Here is a 22,391-nt window from a genome sequence, read left to right on the forward strand (position 1 = left end):
AGCAAAGGGTCTGAATACTTAGGACCATGTGATATTTCAGTTTTTCTTTTTTAATAAATCTGCAAAAATGTCAACGATCCTGTGTTTTTCTGTCAGTATGGGGTGCTGTGTGTACATTAATGAGGAAAAAAAATTAACTTAAATGATTTTAGCAAATGGCTGCAATATAACAAAGAGTGAAAAATTTAAGGGGGTCTGAATACTTTCCGTACCCACTGTATATATACATACATACACACACACACACAGTGGAGATAAAAAATTGAGAAAAAAATGAAAAATGCTTGATTTTTTCTGAAACATTGCCATAATCTTCATCGCTCAAAATTTGAAGGAATATTAGCTGTAGGTATACCACTGTTCTACTAACATGGTTAACAAAATAGCCAGAGAATAAAAAAAACAAACAAAAAAAAAAAAACTTTATTTTGTGGAAAACACAGTGATCACAATTAGACAACAGTAACCACTGTAGCATGAAAGAAGATTACAACTAAAATTCTGGAGGGTTACAGCTGTCAGAAATTAGTAGTAAGTGTAGAGGCCCATTGAGGCGGGCAAGTTGGTGACGTAGAACGTGGGCAGACATTATGCAAATGTGTTACTTCGTGATGTAGAGCTGTAACAGAATAAGATTCGAATTCCTGAAGACTCATTTAGGCGATTGCGAGCCGACTCTTTTTTTTTTTGATAGACAATAACTTTATTTATCATGCATTGTCGGCTTCACAACTTTGCAGATAGTTTATGTTACATGACACACTGCATGAAAGGTAATATTCGAAAAGGCATAATAGGGGCACTTTAAAAGAACACACGTAAGTGCAAATTAAATTTAGTATTCTTGCCGCTTAAGTACATTGTATTAAGTATTTGTAATTAATTTAAAATGTATCACATTTTAAAGTTATATTAAATGCAATAAGTTTAACTTTTGAGTGATTTTTTTAAACCACTTAAGTGGGATCTTTATATGTACAATTATATGTTCATAATTGCTTCTAGTGTCTTTAAAATATGGTTAAAGTGTACTACTAATGTACTGACAAGCAATTAATGTTAACTAAAATATATCACCCATAGGAAAAAAAAAAAGTCATTTATCTACACCATTTCAATCAAAGACAATACATGCATTGTCATATTTGAAGTTGTTTTATGTACATGGTGTTTTATTGCACAGTGATATTACATACATGCAGAAATGGGCTGTACAAGACAAAATTTTAATACTAAACAAAGCAACAACAAAAAAAACACTGGTACACTAGTGTTACATTTGTTTAAAAAAAGGTATTGGTCTTATACTAAACATCTTGCACTTGTAAGTCTAGTGTGTTTGGAAAATGTGGTGTATACAATGCTGGACACTGAAGATAAATTTAAACATTGAACTAGTAACCCTTGATATTCTGAAATGTTTAATGCTATTTAAATGATAGTTTTAGTATTTACAATATTAACGAAAGTTTAACGTTTCTCCTAAAATAAAACTGAAGACATCTTAAAGCCGGAAGGCCAAATAAAATGCTTTTGCTTTCGCACTGAAATACACAGCGTCTCCCTGACATGGCTGCCACAACACTACTGCGGTTCCTGAAACCACGCTTTCTTTCTTTGCGTGCACATTTGGGCGGCGTTATGCAAAATTCTGAGACACTGTTGAGACTAAAATGAGAAATACATGAGAATCACCACTACTTCTCCTGAGGTTAGAAAGAGCTGGGCGGGGCTTCGCTTAACAGTATATGAAGCAAGTTTTTTTTTTTTGTTTCTTTGTTTACTTATTTTGTTTTTATAATAAATAAAAAGAAAACAAGTAGAAAGAATAGAAATAGAATAGGGAATGCTAGTGCTAGAGGGTCATTTTTAAATAAAAATAAAACAAGTCAATAGAACAGAAAGAGAATAGATAATGCTAGTGTTAGAAGGTCATTATTTATAATATTATATAGCCTAATACAGCGTGTACGCCTATGCCATGCCTCATCTTATTCGTTTTTGTTAATAACGTTTTGTAAGCTAGTTTGTCATTGAATCTTAATGGAGTCTTGATAGAGATTGCAGCAAGACAATAAAGAGATATTCGGTTTCTTCCACCACATTCTGACTTTTTTTCCTTCTCAAATATTTCCCATGTCTCATTTGTGTCTACTTCCATTTCTCCTAAGGAGTTTTAGGTAGGGTGACCATATTTTAGTTTTCCAAAAAGAGGACAGTAGGGAGAACAGAAAGAGAATAGATAATGCTAGTGTTAGAAGGTCATTATTTATAATATTATATAGCCTAATACAGCGTGTACGCCTATGCCATGCCTCATCTTATTCGTTTTTGTTAATAACGTTTTGTAAGCTAGTTTGTCATTGAATCTTACTGTTTTATTGTTGTTGTGCATTTTAATTAAAAAATATTGAATCCATCTTTTTATTTTTTTTGTCTTAAAAGGTGAAAGGTGTATAGATGTAAGCAAAACAGAATAAATACAAAGAAAATAAGTAGAAAGAATAGAGAATGCTAGTGTTAGAGGCTCTTTTTTCTTTATAAATAAAACAAGTAGTTAGAATAGAAATAGGAATAGAGAGTGCAAATGTTAGAGGGTCAAATTTTTAAAGGGGTGGTTGATTGCGATTTCACTTTTTTAATGTTAGTTAGTGTGTAATGTTGCTGTTTGATCATAAACAATATCTGCAAAGTTACGAAGCTGAAAGTTCAATCTGCATCTCTCTCTCATTCAGATCATCAGCTCAGTGAATACACTTATTTTCACATACTATAGCTATGAGAAGCGTTATACATGGACGCGCGTGCGGTTGCTGAACTGTATTAAACCTTTAATCAGAATAAAAGCATTTACAAATAACAGCTTATCTAAAAGTATGAGACAACAACAAAAAAAAGACATAGGCCTACCATTAAAAGCCGTGCTTGCACAGGTTCTGCGCGATCCTCTTCACTAATATCTTCATGGCTCAATCGGGCTCAAACTGATAAGCAATATAGACGATGCCATTGTTCCCAATACAACCGGTGCACATGCCGCTGAGGTGAGGGGCGGGACGCTTAGACGCGCACTAGAGGCGGTTTAGCCAATCACAAACCAAACAGTTAATGTAGAAGTCCATGAAAGTTTTATCATAGGTAGAATGCAAAATGTTTCAATACAATCTTTTCAGTCAAATGTAATTTATGCAATATTTCAATCCTTGGAAAAAACGCGGACTTGGCAACCCTGCATCCAACAAGAGCTGCAGAAGTCAGATTTGACTGATCACAGGTCAAGAATAAGTAAACAGTGCAAATGTTCATTCAAAAATATTTAAATACACCGCATTCTGAGAGCGGCTCCCTGATGCGCCAAAATTATATACATTATTAGATGGTTTAAAGGAGTGGACACGAAAAACGCCGGAGCGAAACACGTTGCGGGAGCAGGCGGCAATGGTCAGAAATTCAGCGGGAGCGGGATTAAGAAAATAGCCGAATCCCGGACATTTTGGGCAATTAAGAAATCCCGGCCGGACGCATTTTTGTAGGTCCAAAAAGAGGACATGTCTGGGGAACAGAGGACGTATGGTCACCCTAGTTTTAGGAGAAACATCTGAAATGCTGTTGATACTAAAATGAGAGATATACGAGAATCTCATCTAAATCTCCTGAGTTTAGGAAAAGCAACCACTGAGGAATACATTTTTCCTATGGGCAGTTAACAATACACTTAAATGTGAATTTAAATGTAATGTTTTCGAACCACCTAAATGCATATTATTTGTACTTGATTTCAAATATATTACAGTTTAAAATTACATTAATTGCAGTTAGTTGAACTTTTGAGTGATATTTTTGAACCACTTAAGTGGGACTTTAGTATATTTTATTTGTACTTTGAAATATGGTAAATATGTACTTCTGAATAATCAATTAATGTGAATTAAAATATACTTCAATGTCATATCATATATCTCTGGCATGAAGTTGACATTTAGTATATTAAAAAAAAATCTATTAATTACCTAGTTACAATCAACACAAACACAAAATTGAAAACCCTCTATATTTATTGACAAAACAATCTCTAAAACACATACACAAAAACGCTTTTTGCTGATGCACAAGAAAAACCCAACACTATACACAGTTACAAGACTTTAACTCACTTATTGGAGTCTGGAGAACAATGCAAAATCACTTATATACTTGCATACAAAAGTACCTAATCTCGCCATCATAGAAAACATAATTCTGTATTCATTGGGGACCTAAAAATGTCCACATGGTCAAAATTTACTGGTATTGCTATCCTTGTGGAGTCATTTGATCCCCATGACATATAGGATTACTAACACACAAACACACACACACTTAATACAAAAAACATTCAAGAAAATTATCATTCCATGTACAACAAATGAGACCCTACCAAACTGTGTTACTTGTACCCCCGGACTAAAATGTAATTCTGAGCTGTTTCAACTGAAAGAAAATTGCACTGATTGATCTTTAAAAATATCAGTGCCTTTGTTTTGTCTCAAGATGCACACCAGTAATGTTTTTTTAAGGCATGTTAATGAAAATTTAAATGTCCTAACTGAACTATGGCCTAATCCTGATTTAGTCTAAACCCTGTCTGTGAAACCAGGCCATAAATTCTCAAAACTTTACTAGCACCAACATTAAACAGGACCGAAAGGTTTCTTCTAAAATCTTACTCCAGCATTAGTGAATGCAAGTTTGACTAAATAAATTAATTTATTAATAATAAAAAAAAAAAAGAACTCCAAATGAACTTGCTGGTAAGTGCTGTCTGTCAATGTCCCAGAAGCTCTCCATCGGCAGTAAACTTCAAATGTCATGAAGCTGCACACCATCTCTCCACAGTATGTGTGAACAGAAATGTTCCAAAGAGGCAGGAAAGTCAGAAAAAAATTGAGGAAAGAAAGAAAGAAAAAACAAACAAACAGAAGAACAACAATTGTTATAAAACATATCCAGTCATTATAAATGGTTCAGTTCAGTGAAAGCAATAGACACAGTTGCAGTCCAAAGTTCATATACACCTTGCAGTATCTGCAAAATGTTAATAATTTAAGCAGTAAGATTTTAAGCAAAACTTTTTAAGGAAAAATTTAAGCATTTTGTAAAAGATAGCAATTTCTGCTCTGATGAAGCAGTTTATTCTGCAAGGTGTATGTAAACTTTTGACCACATCAGCATCACCTAAGAGGTAAATTACCTCAGTCATCAGGGCAACATCGTAGTAGAATGCTGGGAGATGTCAGATTTCCTACAAACACCAGAATTCCTGACCACACCATCTTCATTGACACTGGGCTTTAAAAATAGATAACATTTTTACAAAATGTTTTATTCCTACTTTACAGGGAATAAAACATAACTTTATCAATTACAAAAATATAGATAAATATCCCAAAATCCATGAAAATTAAGAAAGGTACCTTCAATTTTTTTTTCTCATCTTGCCTTGCAAGCTTCTCTCGCACATCTTCATGAAGGATGTTCCTGTATTTATTATGGCTGGCACAGCAAAGCTACTGTCCACTTCCTTTGGTTTGTTACCTGTAAAATATATGATGATTAGAAGGGGATCTGTAAATGCACAGGTGGGAATATATTACTTGCAAATGGAAAAGATTCAAAGCAGTTAAAATCCATAGGGATAGTGACTTAATGGCACTTTTAGCTTGTAATGTGTGATCAGGGTGAGCTGACTTGGGCAACAATTCATTAAACACTTCTCCAATAAAACAATAAGTTTTATTGGAGTATACTGTATAAGAAAGTGTATTGAAGTTTAGAAGAAAAATACATTTCAATTGCATTAATGCACAAAGTATATATTATAGACTACATACATTTAAAATACATTAACAAATGTAATTTTGGAGAACACACTTAAGTTGAAATTAAAATCAATTATTTTACATGTGCTTTAGTATATTTATAAATATATCAAAATAAGTGGACTTATTTAAAGCACACTAAAATCATAATTATGTAAAATGTATGTTTAAGTAATACTTAATTAGACATTATTATAAAGTGCATTTTTAAAAAGTGCACTTAAGTATGTTAAGACCTATTGTCATTAAAGTGTACTTTCTTTAAGTACACTTAAGTGGCCTTTACTTTAAATTATATTATATTATCTGCAAGTGCACTTTTTAAAAAGTATACTTTTAAGATTTTAAGTACAAAAAAAGTACACTTTTAATGCAATTAAGCACACTTCTTTTTCACAAGGGTGACTTCTTTACGCACTTGGGCTTCAGTCTTTCCCCAGTTTGACGCTGAACAAATGTTGTTCATAAAGTGATCTTTGGAGCAGTTCTCCTCTCTCCACACAACATGCTCCTCAGCAAAGGAGAGCTTAGCCTTTTGACTCTCTCTGCTGATGAGAGGCTTGGTCACTGCAGAGTGCGCTTTCAGTCCGACTTCTCTTAAACATGCCAGACAAATCCATTGCTGGCAAGCAAAGCAGATTTTTTACAAGCAAATGAAGCAAATAACTGAAAGTCTATACTATGAAAGTCAATCGCATAAGCTGATTGGTTACCAACAGTAGTAAATGATGACAGAAATTTCATTTTTTGGGTGAACTATCCTTTTAACATTGATTAGCTTTGGAAAACCTACTGTTTTTACTTCAAATGTATTTGTGGTTGCTTTGTGTGGATATATTCCTACATTCATTACTCTTTTTTACATGGTGAAAAAACAGGTTGTTTCACGACCAATTTGAAACTTCATTTTGACTGTCACTAGGGGTCAAAATACAAACGTATGCAAATATCTGATATACACACCATATTAAATAGTGTCAAACTACATTTATTGTTTGATATTTTTGATAAAACTGATCTGAGGGCTAAGACTTTGCTTATTATCAAAATTTGAATTTTGAAAGTTTGAAGTAGTTTAAAGTGTAAATAAAGTAGTCTTACAGATTAAAGTGTGAAAGTTTTGAAGGCAATGCAGTCTATTAAAAAAACAAATACAAACAGATAGACTAAAAGACGGAAAACAGATGTTTTGTCATGCTGAGAGATAAGCAGATAAAAAATTCCCGTAAAATTTACTGTAAAAAATGGCAGCTGTGGTTGACGGAAATCTACCGTAAAAAATACGGTCGAAATGTTCTTCTGTTTACGGCATACTTAAAAGTGAACTGTAAAATTTACGCTTAAAAACTGGTATGAAAAGCAAATACACTTTTTATATTTTAATACCACAAACATAGTAAATACATACTTTGGACAACCATATTCTTCTCCTTTAAACAGCAGTAAAACAATGTATTTCATGTTGGCTTCAACTTGCAGAACAAACATTTTGAATGATTACAATCTTTACCAGAAAGCAACACATTCAATAACCTGAACAAGAAAGCACAACATTCTATTAACAGAATGGATTAATCGTGAACAGTGTTGGGAGTAACGCATTACAAAAGTAATAATATTACAGTAGTATATTACTTTTTGCTGTAACGCAGTAATATAATGCATAACTAATAAAATTTGGGTAATATTATTACTCGTTACAATCTCAGTAACGCAAGTTACAACAACATATTTTAATTCAAAATTAAGTGGTGAATTTACCAACACCTCAAAACAGCACCAGAGAAAAATTCCGCGGGTAAAATGGTTTGTCTATTTCCTGTTGCTGGAATTAGATGGTTGAGATGACTGCATAGACGGATTCTACATTTGTGAGATGGACACACTCCTGTTATTTTCAGTTAATCGGAGAAAAGGATAAGAATGCTTAGCAATATGTGCGACACCAAACTCTCAACATGGAGAAATAGCACGAGTATAACCTGGAATGGACTGGTGCCACTAAACTAATCTATCGGAGAGAGCTGCGGGGTCGGAGAAGAGAAAAAAGACGGTGGACGAGTGCAGATAAGCAACAAAAATTTAATTTAACTAAAAATAACAAAATCTGTTTTTATTAAATCATAGTCTGTATATAAAATGAATGAATGTGCGAAATATTTGACTTAAATATCCTAATCAACAGATTAACAAAACAAAAGGAAAAGACTGAGAGCTATGCTGCTGAGTTTGGTTCATAGGCTATTTGTGTGGCGCGGCGCTCTACGAAAGTCCACGGAAAAGAAACCGAGATGACAGAAATAAAAGTAAACACATTGCAGTTTCGAATGATCTGTATGACCAAAAATAATAGAGTATTTACATAATAAATAATAGTTTAGCATTCAAATACATCGCAAATGTGGACACATTTAATTGGGTTAATGCCGAATGCAAGAGGTATGCTGTGCGAGAACGCCATTTGCTTTCATTTTCGCATTGAATTAGCCTAATTCGTTTTGGCTTGTTATATTTTTCATTCTTCTTTTCTTCTGAAACCGTTCAAAATAGCCTATAGGCTAGGTATTGTATTTATTATTTGTACATTATAACATTTCGCTTTATTTACCAGTGTTATTTATGAATGTAATAATGTGGTTTGTGCTTATCTGTGTTTAACCTAAACTACAACGTAACATTAATGTAGACCTAAATATGATTTTATAATTTTATGCTATATAGACCTACCACATTACCCTCCACTGGATGTAGAATGAGCAGCAATAAACTACATTTTGACATTTAGACCTACATACCTACCGTATCTAAATGTGATTTTATCATTTTATGCTATATAGGCTAGACCTACCACATTACCCTCCACTGGATGTAGAATGAGCAGCAATAAACTACATTTTGACATTTTATAATACTTCTGTGGATATTTTGGTGAAAGTAACTCAAAAGTAGTGTAGCACATTACAATTCAGAGACAGTAATATTGTAATGTAAATAATTACTATCAAAAGCCAGTAACTAGTAATATATAATGTATTACATGTTGGAAGTAACTTGCCCAACACTGATCGTGAACCAAATGCTTGGAAAGCATTTCAGATGCAAAACAAATATTCCTGTAGGAAAACTTAAATGTAGAAATTGAATTTACTCCATTCAAGATGTACTAAAACGTCTTTCTTCATCAGAAGAGAAAGATACCTTAATATCATTTGTTAACATTAGTTAACTACTTCAGTGAAAGGGTTAGTTCACCAAGAATGAAGAGTAGTAAATTATGCTCTTTTGCGCAAATAAAGCAATCATGACACTTCATAAATTGAGGTTAATCCACTGGAGTCACATGGTTTACTTTAATGATGTCTTTACTACCTTTCCGGACCTTGAAAGTGCTGGTTGCATAGGCTGTCAATGGAGGGACAGAAATCTCTAAGATTTCATTTAAAAGATCTTCACTTGTGTTCCGAAGATGAGCAAAAGTCTTACTGGTTTGTAACGACATGAGGTTGAGTAATTAAAGGAGTAGTTCATTTCCAGAATAAAAATTTACTTATAATTTTCTCACCCCCATGTCATCCAAGATGTTCATGTCTTTCTTTCTTCAGTCGAAAAGAAATTAAGGTTTTTTGAGGAAAAAATTCCAGGATTTTTCTCCATATAGTGGACTTCAATGGGACCCAACAGGTTGAAGGTCCAAACTGCAGTTTCAACCGCATCAAATGGCTCTACATGATCCCAGCCGAGGAATAAGGGTCTTATCTAGAGAAACGATCAGCCATTTTCTTAAAAAATGTATATAGTTTTTAACCACAAATCAAATCGTCTTGCACTAGCTCGACTTCACGCATTACTTAAGTCGCGTGATGTAGTACTGACTCAGTGTTTACAAAGCGAACGTGCAAAGAATGTGCCCTTTACAAAATGGTAAATGGTAAAAGTCAGACGATTTTGAAGTTGGATAAAATGAGATGAAGTTTTTCGCCCAACCCTATTTAATTAATTAAATAGTGTGTGTGACCTTTCCATTGTGATTACGTAATGTGTGACGCGCATCTCAGAGCTAATACAAGATGAGTATTTGTGGTTAAAAAGTTTATAAATTTTTATTTTTTTTAGTAAATGACCAATCGTTCCTCTAGATAAGACCATTATTCCTCGGCTGGGATCGTGTAGAGCCCTTTGAAGCTGCACTGAAACTGCAATTTGGACCAGGGTTATTACTCGTTACAATCTCAGTAACGCAAGTTACAACAACATATTTTAACTCAAAATTAAGTGGTGAATTTATTAACACCGCAAAACAGCACCAGAGAAATAATTTCGCGGGTAAACTAGTTTGTCTATCTTCTGTTGCTGGAATTAGATGGTTGAGATGACTGCAGAGACGGATTCTACATTTGTGAGATGGACACACTCCTGTTATTTTCAGTTCATTGGAGAAAAGGATAAGAATGCATAGTCAGGTGCAATATGTGTGACACCAAACTCTCAACATGGAGAAATAGCACGAGTTATCGGAGAGAGCTGCGGGGTCGGAGAAGAGAAAAAAGGCGGTGGACGAGCGCAGACAAGCAACACAAATAAGTTTAACTAAAATTAACAAAATCTGTTTTTATTAAATCATAGTCTATAAAAATAATGAATATGCGAAATATTTGACTTAAATGGCCTAATTAACAGATTAACCAAACGAAAGGAAAAGACTGAGAGATATGCTGCTGAGTTTGGTTCATAGGCTATTTGTGTGGCGCGGCGCTCTACGAAAGTCCACGGAAAGGAAACCGAGATGACAAATAAAAGTAAACACATTGCAGTTTCGAATGATCTGTATGACCAAAAATTATGGAGTATTTTTTTGTTGTTTGTTTCCGCTGTTCGATCGCGCCGGCGCCTCACGCACACACGTACAGCATTGCAAACGTTGCAGCCTGTTCATTATCAGAATAAAATACAGTCAACCAAACATAGATACACTGGTTAATTTAAATAGTGCGTACTTCGTAGTAGCTACAATCGGTGCCATTCAGCCTGAGCTCGGGCCAAACACACATTTGCTCATGTGACGAGGATGTTTTTTAAGCGCGTTAAGTAAGCTTGGTTTACATAATAAATAATAGTTTAGCATTCAAATACATCGCAAATGTGGACACATTTAATTGGGTTAATGCCGAATGCAAGAGGTATGCTGTGCGAGAACGCCATTTGCTTTCATTTTCGCATTGAATTAGCCTAATTCGTTTTGGCTTGTTATATTTTTCATTCTTCTTTTCTTCTGAAACCGTTCAAAATAGCCTATAGGCTAGGTATTGTATTTATTATTTGTACATTATAACATTTCGCTTTATTTACCAGTGTTATTTATGAATGTAATAATGTGGTTTGTGCTTATCTGTGTTTAACCTAAACTACAACGTAACATTAATGTAGACCTACATACCTACCGTATCTAAATGTGATTTTATCATTTTATGCTATATAGGCTAGACCTACCACATTACCCTCCACTGGATGTAGAATGAGCAGCAATAAACTACATTTTGACATTTTATAATACTTCTGTGGATATTTTGGTGAAAGTAACTCAAAAGTAGTGTAGCACATTACAATTCAGAGACAGTAATATTGTAATGTAAATAATTACTATCAAAAGCCAGTAACTAGTAATATATAATGTATTACATGTTGGAAGTAACTTGCCCAACACTGATCGTGAACCAAATGCTTGGAAAGCATTTCAGATGCAAAACAAATATTCCTGTAGGAAAACTTAAATGTAGAAATTGAATTTACTCCATTCAAGATGTACTAAAACGTCTTTCTTCATCAGAAGAGAAAGATACCTTAATATCATTTGTTAACATTAGTTAACTACTTCAGTGAAAGGGTTAGTTCACCAAGAATGAAGAGTAGTAAATTATGCTCTTTTGCGCAAATAAAGCAATCATGACACTTCATAAATTGAGGTTAATCCACTGGAGTCACATGGTTTACTTTAATGATGTCTTTACTACCTTTCCGGACCTTGAAAGTGCTGGTTGCATAGGCTGTCAATGGAGGGACAGAAATCTCTAAGATTTCATTTAAAAGATCTTCACTTGTGTTCCGAAGATGAGCAAAAGTCTTACTGGTTTGTAACGACATGAGGTTGAGTAATTAAAGGAGTAGTTCATTTCCAGAATAAAAATTTACTTATAATTTTCTCACCCCCATGTCATCCAAGATGTTCATGTCTTTCTTTCTTCAGTCGAAAAGAAATTAAGGTTTTTTGAGGAAAAAATTCCAGGATTTTTCTCCATATAGTGGACTTCAATGGGACCCAACAGGTTGAAGGTCCAAACTGCAGTTTCAACCGCATCAAATGGCTCTACATGATCCCAGCCGAGGAATAAGGGTCTTATCTAGTGAAATGATCAGACATTTTCTTAAAAAAATAAAAATGTATACACTTTTTAACCACAAATGCTCGTCTTGCACCAACCCGACCTCACTCATTACGTAATCACATTGGAAAGGTCACGCGTGATGTAAGCGGAAGTACTGACTCAGTGTTTACAAAGCGAACGTGCAAAGAATGTGCCCTTTACAAAATGGTAAAACAACAATGTCAGACGATTTTGAAGTTGGATAAAATGAGATGAAGTTTTTCGCCCAACCCTATTTAATTAATTAAATAGTGTGTGTGACCTTTCCATTGTGATTACGTAATGTGTGACGCGCATCTCAGAGCTAATACAAGATGAGTATTTGTGGTTAAAAAGTTTATAAATTTTTATTTTTTTTAGTAAATGACCAATCGTTCCTCTAGATAAGACCATTATTCCTCGGCTGGGATCGTGTAGAGCCCTTTGAAGCTGCACTGAAACTGCAATTTGGACCTTCAACCCGTTGGTCCCCATTGAAGTCCATTATATAGAGAAAACTCCTGGAATGTTTTCCTCAAAAACCTTAATTTCTTTGCAACAGAAGAAAGAAAGACATGAACATCTTAGATGACATGGGGATGAGTAAACTATCACAACATTTTTATTCTGGAGGTTAACTAATCCTTTAATGACAGAATTTTGGGATGAACTAACCCTTAACATGAACTAAGATTGAACAATACTTCTGCAGAATTTAATCATCTTAGTTACTTTGAACATTAGTTACTGCACTGTGAACTAACATGAACAAACAATGAACGACTATATTTTTCTAACAAAAACAAAGATTAAACTGTTACAAATGTAATTCCCATTGTTAGTTCATTTTAGTGAATACATTACCTAATGTTAACAAATGAGACCTTACGGTAAAGTGCTATCACAATTTCTTGTAAAAGAAATGGTTTAATGCCTACCTTTGCATGAACTCCAGAGTAGAACCCAGTTCCAAAGGGTAATGGATGTTAAAACAGTAGTAACTGCCAAACATCATGCACACTGCTGCGATGAATGTAGAAATGTGCTGAGTTGTAATCTTTTGGTCGATGCTCAGCATGAATAGTTTTGATGTGTAGCAGGAAGAGCCTACAGACAAAAATAAACAATTAAATGCCTTTGGTCTTAATATATTTTGGAGCTTTAATCTCTCTGCTGACATTCACAGCAAGCCATTCTGACAATGTAACTGTGAATGAACTGTAACAGTAACTTTCCTAAATAACTTAAAGAGATAGTTCACCTAAAAATGAAAATTGTCATTAATTACACACCTTCATGTCGTTCCAAACCTGTAAGACCTTTGTTCATCTTCGGAACACAAATTAAGATATTTTTGATGAAATCCAAGAGCTTTCTGACCCTGCACAGACAGCAAGGGTACTACCACGGTCAAGGCACAGAAACGTAGTAAGGACCTCGTCAGAGGCGGACAAAGTACACAACTCCATTACTTGAGTGAAAGTACAGATACTGCTGGTCAAATATTACTCCATTACAAGTAAAAGTAGTAAAGAAAGATTTTTACTTAAGTAAAAGTACAGAAGTACTTGCTTTTAAAAGTACTTAAGTACCAAAAGTACATTTCCTTTTTTATGTCAATGCACTGTTTTATTATTGTTTTATGTAATACTTGCAATACCTCTGAAGCAACTTACAATACATTACACTTACTGAATACACTGACTAGCTTGTAGTATCTTTGGAATAAAGAGCTTTTAGAATGTTAAAAACCTATGGGAAAAAAAAAACATTATTTAACACCCCTACCCACCCCCACAAAAGCAGGATGGTAGTGATCTCACACAGCTCTGGACACATCTATGTGTAGCCATTCATCCACATTTGAACGGAGTGGACAGTGAAATTGCTGTAAATACAGACTGATAAGGAAGAAAATAAAAAATCAAACCTGCTTTAAAACACAGCAACACAACTGTAGCTGTATAACTTTACAAAAGCAACACTGTTTTAACAAAAAAGCAAAACGGCAAGACTTATTTGACATCAAAACAAAAATTAATAAAATGCTGTCTAATCACTCTCGCTGTACTTTGATATCACACAGAGAATGGTCTGCAGTGCTGCTTCAAGTCCAACACCTTTTGTGTTTTATTAGGAGGCGCACAACAGTTCTTCTGTGGCTTTATAGGTAATATTTTCACGTACACAATTTAGCAAAATCAGACAATATTGTGAAGGTAAGGGAATACTTTTTGTGCACAAAGAAAACAAAAATAACGACTTTATTCAAAAATTCTTCTCCGCAGCATCACCCTAGTGCCATTACAGAGAGAGTATCATGACGCATGCGTGTGGTGCTGCTGACGTAGAACACGCATGCGTTGTGGTACTCTCCGTAATGGTGCTAGGGTGACGTGAAGGAGAATAATTGTTGAATAAAGTTGTTATTTTAGTTTTTCTGCGTATAAAAAGTACTCTCGTAGCTTCATAAAATTATGGTTGAACCACTGATGTAACATGGACTATTTTGTCGATGTTCTTTGTACCTTTCTGGACACTGAATGTGGTAGGACCCTTGCTGTCAATGGAGGGTCAGAAAGCTCTCGGATTTCATCAAAAATATCTTAAGTTGTGTTCCAAAGATGAACGAAGGTCTTACAGGTTTGGAACGACATGAGGGTGAATAATTGACAGAATTTTCATTTTTGGGTGAACTAGCCCTTTAACTTAGTAACTAAGGTATAGTTCACACAATAATGAAAATTCTGTTAACATTGATTGGCTCTATGACTCTCTCTCCTCTCCACCTGTAGCTGGTGTGTGGTGAGCGCACTGGCACCTTTGTCCTGTGGCTGCCGTCGCATCATCCAGGTGGATGCTGCACACTGGTGGTGGTTGAGGAGAGACATGATTGTAAAGCGCTTTGGGTGTACAGCAATACACAATAAAGCGCTACATAAATGCATAATTCATTCATTCATTTACTCACCCTCAAGTAATTCCAAACCTGTATACATTTCTTTGTTCTGCTGAACACAAAGGAAGATATTTTGAAGAATGTTTGTAACCAAACAGTTTTGGGGCACCATTGCTATGAAAGTCAATTTTGCCTCACAACTGTTTGGTTACCAACATTCTTCAAAATATCTTCCTTTGTGTTCAGCAAAACAAAAAAATGTATACACGTTTGGAACAAATTAAGTGTGAATAATTGACAGAATTGTCATATTTGGGTGAAATATCCTTTAAATTTTAAAATATGACACTGAATTTTATTCATTCAAACTTACCACAGACAATGATGCAGGGTGATGCTGGTAACTTGTCTACCTCCACATCTTCAACAAGGCAAGACTCTTCCACATAATGTAACATCACCTCTTCCTTTTCATCGAAGTAGGCAAGCAGAAGAAGCACCACATCTTTCAAATCTTCACTGCATCCCTCAGTTTGACACCTCATAACATCTAGTTTTGCAGCAGTTTGCAGTACTTTTGTCTTCTTTTCTGCACCAACTGTTTTAAGAAAGTTCAGGAGCCGCTGTCCCTTTTTATCCAAGCTTTTAAGGAACATCTCCTTTAGATCCATTCCAGTTAGCTGCTTGAAGTGTACACACATACCAACCTCTTGAAACAGAAAAGGCCAGTTCTCACAAAGCTGTTGTATACTTTGCTCCGTTGAGAGTAGTATGTTGCTTTCAGAAGGTTGCTAACTTCTTCTGGGTCAACATTTGTTGTTTTAGACTTGATCTTCATCCTTTCTTGTTTATCCAGCTGGCTCTCTTTAGTCTCATTGAGCGGCATTCATTTTAAATCCCAATTCACACAGCCGCAAGTGTCTTGAACCACTGCCTTTCTTTCAGCACGAATCTTCTCTGTGTCAGAGTCTTCTATTCTGCTACGTTTTCTGATTTTCGGTACATTGGGTCTCTTCACATTTTCTATGCGATTCTGAATCTGCTTGACCAGCGAGTGATACCCTGATCCAACTATATCACCTTCGATAACATCCTGCAAGGATGCAGGGTATTTGGCCACCATCTTTTTGGCAATGGCTACAGAGATTTGTTTACTGGGACAGTCACATAACTTCATCATTTCAGACACGACAATTCTTACCATATCTCGTCGCAATCTTGGGTTTGGTCTTTACTTTCTTTCTAAACATTGAGTCAATGCTCCTGGAAACTTCTGCTTAAAATTGTCAGCCCAGTCTGAAGCAACTGTGGAAGCCTTGCCACATGATGGGGTTGATGAACATGAAGTGCCACTGCTGCTCTCTCTAGAACTTGACAAGCTATCAGCACTTTGTTCTAAAAAGACAAAGGTAAAAAAAATGACTTATTTTTTTGATCACTTATGAAACCAGATTATTTAGGAACACTTTTACATTTCTATACATTATGAAATCATAAGATGAAATGTACTTACTGATCTGGCTCCAAGCAGATACAAGTTTTCTGGACTGAATGGGTCGTAATACCACTGTATTCAACATGTGGGGTGTGATATCAGCTGTGCAAACAACAAACAGTGAAATATTATGATGCAAAAATATCAGTTTGGTTTGTATTATTTTAGTTTAAATCTCTTTGTCCATAATCTGATCAATGGACCAAATTTGAGTATCAGACCTGGATAGTGTCGCAGGTAATGATGTTTTTGTTTTAGATTTACTTCCTGAAAGGCTGCTTTTCTAGATTCCAAGTAGGGCTGCACAATTAATCGAAATGAAATCGCAAAGGCGATAAATCCCGATTAGGCAGAAGCTGCGATTGTCATGAGTATCTCTCAGTGAAGCACGGTTCTGTGATCAGCAGTAAATCTACATCCGAAGGCCAGAGGGCGCTCTCACGTGGAAACTCCAATTACGCCCTGCAGAAGAAACCCAGAAAATGCCTATCGCTGCAACTGAATAAATAGAAGATTTAACTGCTTTCATTGATTCAATGTGACTAATAAACAAACACACGACTTTGACAATATATATATATATATATATATATGGTTTATCTGAGTTCGTCTTATTATAATTTTTATTATAATAAAGTATATAATAATGCAATGCTAATCGACACAGCCTTTATCACTGTTTAGAATACTATGAAATAGTGCATGCCTTAATTATTCTGTTTAAGAAGCCACATCAACTCACAGAAGGATTGTTCTTATTTGTTATTCTTTGTTGTTCTTATTGTTGATGTTATTAAATGTCGTATTTTCACGTGCTTTCAGATGGAGCCGCATTTACTACACAGAGCCGTAGTTCACTGAGAATCTACGCAAACAGCTGTCATGATCGCGAACGATTTCTTCGATTTCATAATCGTACAATTATATCGTCTGCGATTATAAACGCGATTTAACGCATAGTTTGTCAGTGAACTATGGCTCTGTGTAGTAAATGCTGCTCCATCTGAAAGCACGTGAAAATACGACATTTAATAACATGTTTTTACTCCAAACTCACTTAACTACTAATCACAGAACTGGCTTTACTGACAAGTTATTTTTGTAATATATCCAAAGTAATTTTTGATAAGAACATCCAAATAAGCAACCTGTGACACTGAAATTTTCTGAGCGCCAAATCAGTTCAACAATGTCCTTTAGCTGAAGAGTTAATTGCCAAACCTCATCTGCAGGATCCAACACACTATCACGAAGTATAACAGGTAGAAGTCATAAAAAATTCAAATTTTGAATAACCTGACCTGCCAGCTTAGGTCCATGAGAATTGACCTCAGAAGGTTTTGTGAAAGCATCAGAGCCATTATATTTGAACTGCCTGATTCGATGGTTAAGATTGGATAAATTAACCACTTCTTCTTAAAAAAGTACTTGATGTAAAGAGCAACATCATAAGACAACATGCCTTCATAAATGTCGTGACCAAGGCAAGGTGGCAAGCCAGGTTGGCACACTTTAAAGTTCTTCAAAGAGTTGAAAACTTTATGCCTTGAACTGTTTCCTTTTCGGTCTGTAATTGGTTAACAACAGCACTGTAGCCCTCAACTGTCACGCGTGCCTACTGTGCTGGAGCGAGGAGATGCGGAGACGTAGGAGATTCAACGAAGAACAGTCTTTAATGAAAGCAAAACAACAAGGAACACACACGTAGCACCGGGGATAGACGTTTAACAGTGGACGCTAGACATGGGAAAACACAGGGCTTAAGTACTCGGACTAAACGAGGAGATTAACGGGACATAGCTGAAACAAATGGAACTTAAAGGGAACAGGAACAGGAAAACCAAATATGGGCAGGAAACACGGGAGAAACTAGGTCATGGAAGGCACATGGAGAGAAAAACACAAGACACAGGAACACACATCCCAGATCAACACTGTTCACGTATCGCAGGGTACGATTAAATTCATTTACATTTAACCAGTTTAATATGAAGAGACAGTGAAATGTAGACCTTCGTTTATGTGTTTTTGCCCTACACTGTACAAGACGCGAGAACAGTCCGCTATTTAGGTTTGTACATTAGCATGGACTCACCAACTTTAACATTAGCTAGTTTTAGCCAGAGATACCTTGCTGAAGCACAAGATGACACTAAAGTTCTGCTTGAGCAGATGAAAATTGTAACAATGAGAGCATGACAACCAGAAAATGAACGTTTTTGTCTTCATTGGGATTGGGGGTGAATGCTTGGGGACATTTTGCTCCGTTTTGTTTGGGTTTAGGAAATAGAATAAAATAAATTCCATTGCCCATCCTCTCAGGATACCTGGAATCAGTGTTACAAGTACCCCAGGCACATCGTTTTTCCATTTTTGAAGCATAAACCCCATAAAAACGATGCGAGCTTCGGATCTTCCAGTGTTTCTCTATGGTGCTGAAACCTACAGATGTCCGAGTTCCGCTCCCCGTGCAACTGATACTCGACTGCCATTGGCTCATCTGCGTTCGAGGGGAGGGGCTTACCGATAGGTCAGTTACGTACCTTACTGCACGTTTTACGGCAGTTTCAAAGTGAAATGTCCAGAGAGTGGTGCTAACACACACGTTCAATAAGTGACCGTGGCACATTTATATTATGTTGGTACAGGCACGTATTGCTGCATTTTTATTACGCAGCTTGAGGTACGTATTGCGGCTGTTCAGAATTCAAATATTCGGGGAGTGTCGCTAAAAGTTAATGCTTTATCGTGTTGGAAATATCCCAAAACCCAACCCTAAACCTACCCGATTGTGTTAACAAAACCTACTGAATTAGAAAACTCATGCATATGAAGCTGTATATGTGATTCACATATACAACGTTCAAAAGTATCAGTGTTCAAATTGCGCAGGATTTTAAAATTGTTTTGAAGTCATAATATTCTGTAAGTAATTGTGTGACAATGTGTGCTTTATTAATCACAACTCTGTAAACTGCAGTGATTTGTACATATATGTACGATTTTTCAGTTTTGCAGAAATGTATATAGAGGCACGTATTTCCAATGAGCCTATGTTGTTAAAATTCCATCACTTACCATTGCTCACTTTTTCTCATTTTCCACTTCCCCTTCATTCTCAAACATTAACACATGTGACTGACACAAACTAACTTTATCAAAGTTCAGTCAGGACCACTCTGTTCGAGTCAGAATATTGTAGAGGTCCTGAACTTTATATTTGGCGGCAGGCTTTGCTCTGAAGGGTTCAGATTCTAAGCTATCCACAGGCAAACCTCACTGAGGTTTGAACCCCCCTGAAGCCTAAGCAATTGCCAGATATTTTAATATGCACAGTTATATATACCAAGTAGAGTAACACCGTACTGTGGATAATATTGAACAATTTGAGTAACATGAGCTGGATAGATGATATATCTCTGTGGGCGAGCAGTTAAGTGATCATGTATCTGCATAGGAGGAGTTGGGGATGGAGGAGGGTAAGCGCATGTCTGTGCGACAGACTATGGCAAGCGTGAGTACGGATGATCTTATATCTTATTAATTGTAGTGTGAGGAGTTACGATCAGCTGAACGTCAGCTGATGCTGCAGTCACGCCGTGGTCTGGCAAAATTTGCTTTGTGTCTGAAAACTATTACCTCAGTTATCTAATAAACATTGCACAAGTTAAGATTAAAATTAACTACGCTGGAGCTCCATTCGTCGCTCAAACTAGATATATTATTACCAAACATTACTGTCTGAACCCCTGACATGGGGCCCCCTGGTGGCCATGGGGCTCTATGTAACCACATATTTCACTTATAGGACTGGCACTGGAATCAATATTGATTCATCATGAAGACCTATTGATTTTAAGACTTAAAATTGGGAAATCAAGATTGTCAACCCAGCCCTAGTAAGAATATCATGATTTATTGGATTTGCATTATTAGTGGTGTTTGCTAATTGTTTGCTTTGCTGTGAAGATTTAAAATTTTAAAGATGTTTTATGTGATGAATGCTAACTAAGGTCTCTGATGTTTCAGATAAATGCTGTAGCAGGTTCTACTCTCCTCCTGAAGATAAAAATCAGCTGAATAATATCTGCAAAAGTAATGTGTGTCTCTGCTCACAGGGTCCGTCTCTACTCCTTTCTTTCATTTTGCACATGAAACATGTTAAATGGGCAAATTATAACATAGTATTTATATGTATAGTATTGCTATATATTTTTATGTATAGTAACCTTTGAAAAGCTTTAAAATGATCCCTTGCAAACCATGTCATTTGTTTTATATTTTATGAGTGAATTAATCCTTTAATATTACTTTTTTCACACATAAAGTATGTGCATTTTTTATACATCTTAGCTTTTTAATTTTTCTGCACAGGTAACTGCTGTGTACGAAAACCAGAAAATATGTCTTCTGGAAAACAGCAGTGGAAACTAGCTGCATGCAAAGGAAGATTATGGTGAATATTTATGGGGGGGTGGGGGTGTCTCTGAGGGCAATAAATTGTTTTAATTGGTGTCTTCTCTTCAGTCTACAAGGTTAAACTGATCAGTGTAAAGAAGTGTCACTACGATCAGTACGAGATGAAGATCGTCCAGATTATACAAAACGGTAAGTCATAGCTGACTATTTTATTTTAATGGATAAGTTGAACTAGTGAAGGAAAAGCTGGCAACTAGTGCCCAGTGTGTGTGTGTGTGTGTGTGTGTGTGTGAGAATATTCCCTCTAATTTTTGTTTTCCTGCTTTTTTTTTCATGAGCAAAACTTTTCTCTATTGGGCGGACATTTTGGCCACTTGCAGTACCGTTTCTCGGCATAGGCAAGCTAGGCGGTCAGCTAGGGCGCCACCAGCAGGAGGGGGCGCCAATAAGCGCACATACTGGAGCTACATTTTAGCAGGGTTGTGATAATGAGTGGCACAGTACACTCTAAAAAATGCTGGGTTATAAACAACCCAGCTTGGGTTATTTGGCAACCCAGCGCTGGGTACATATTGGACAGAACACATGCTGGGTTATTTTGACCCAGCTGGTTGGGTTAAACGTTTTTACCCACCATGCTGGGTTGTTTAATTTAAGTCTATTGTTTAATAGATGGCCCAGGTCAGGAAGCAGACAGACTGGCTAAACCGACCATCTGCTAGCTGCCTAATGTCACAGAAATAAGTTAATTCTCAGCACATAGAGACTCTTTCACCTAGATAATCACACTATAGAGAGTGTGTCTTTTCCACGAACTAGAAAATACAAAAAAAAACATCCAAACCAATTTAGGAGTAACAATTTAATTGATGTTCAACAAATAAAAAACAGATGTAATACAGATAAACAAATGAGAAAGCTTGGCTTATTGAATATCAGGTCCCTTTCTACGAAAGCACTTTTTGTAAATTATATGATCACTGATCATAACCTAGATGTGCTCTGTTTGACAGAAACCTGGCTAAAACCTTTTTGACCCAGCTGGTTGGGTTAAACGTTTTTACCCACCATGCTGGGTTGTTTTATTTAAGTCATCTATTGTTTAAAAATTATTATATTGCTGGCTTAAAATGGGTTGGAAATTAAAAATCACACACAGAATTAATATAGGCAACAGCAATAATCAAAAGATGAACATTTATTATTAAGCAAGAACACCCATTGACAAAATACAAAACAAGTTGAATTTATTTGGGTGAATACAGCATAGTTTACAATATTACATACATTTAAACTCATTTATCATGCATTAATAAAAAAGG

General features: G+C 35.7%; 1 protein-coding gene across 1 annotated transcript in view; it reads left to right on the forward strand.

The window, feature by feature from the left end:
• The window catches only part of LOC107659334 (complement C3-like), a 36,875-nt gene extending 15,788 nt beyond the window's left edge, over positions 1-21,087 (forward strand). Inside the window, exons 8-9 of the mRNA XM_016448248.1 lie at positions 20,680-20,769; positions 21,025-21,087. Coding sequence (XP_016303734.1) covers positions 20,680-20,730 — 51 coding nt within the window. The 3' untranslated portion in view covers positions 20,731-20,769; positions 21,025-21,087. The remainder of the gene's footprint in view (positions 1-20,679; positions 20,770-21,024) is intronic.
• Positions 21,088-22,391: the final 1,304 nt, after the last annotated feature.

Source organism: Sinocyclocheilus anshuiensis, unplaced genomic scaffold, assembly GCF_001515605.1.
Source record: "Sinocyclocheilus anshuiensis isolate Anshui unplaced genomic scaffold, SAMN03320099.WGS_v1.1 scaffold912, whole genome shotgun sequence".
Lineage (NCBI taxonomy): Eukaryota > Metazoa > Chordata > Actinopteri > Cypriniformes > Cyprinidae > Sinocyclocheilus > Sinocyclocheilus anshuiensis.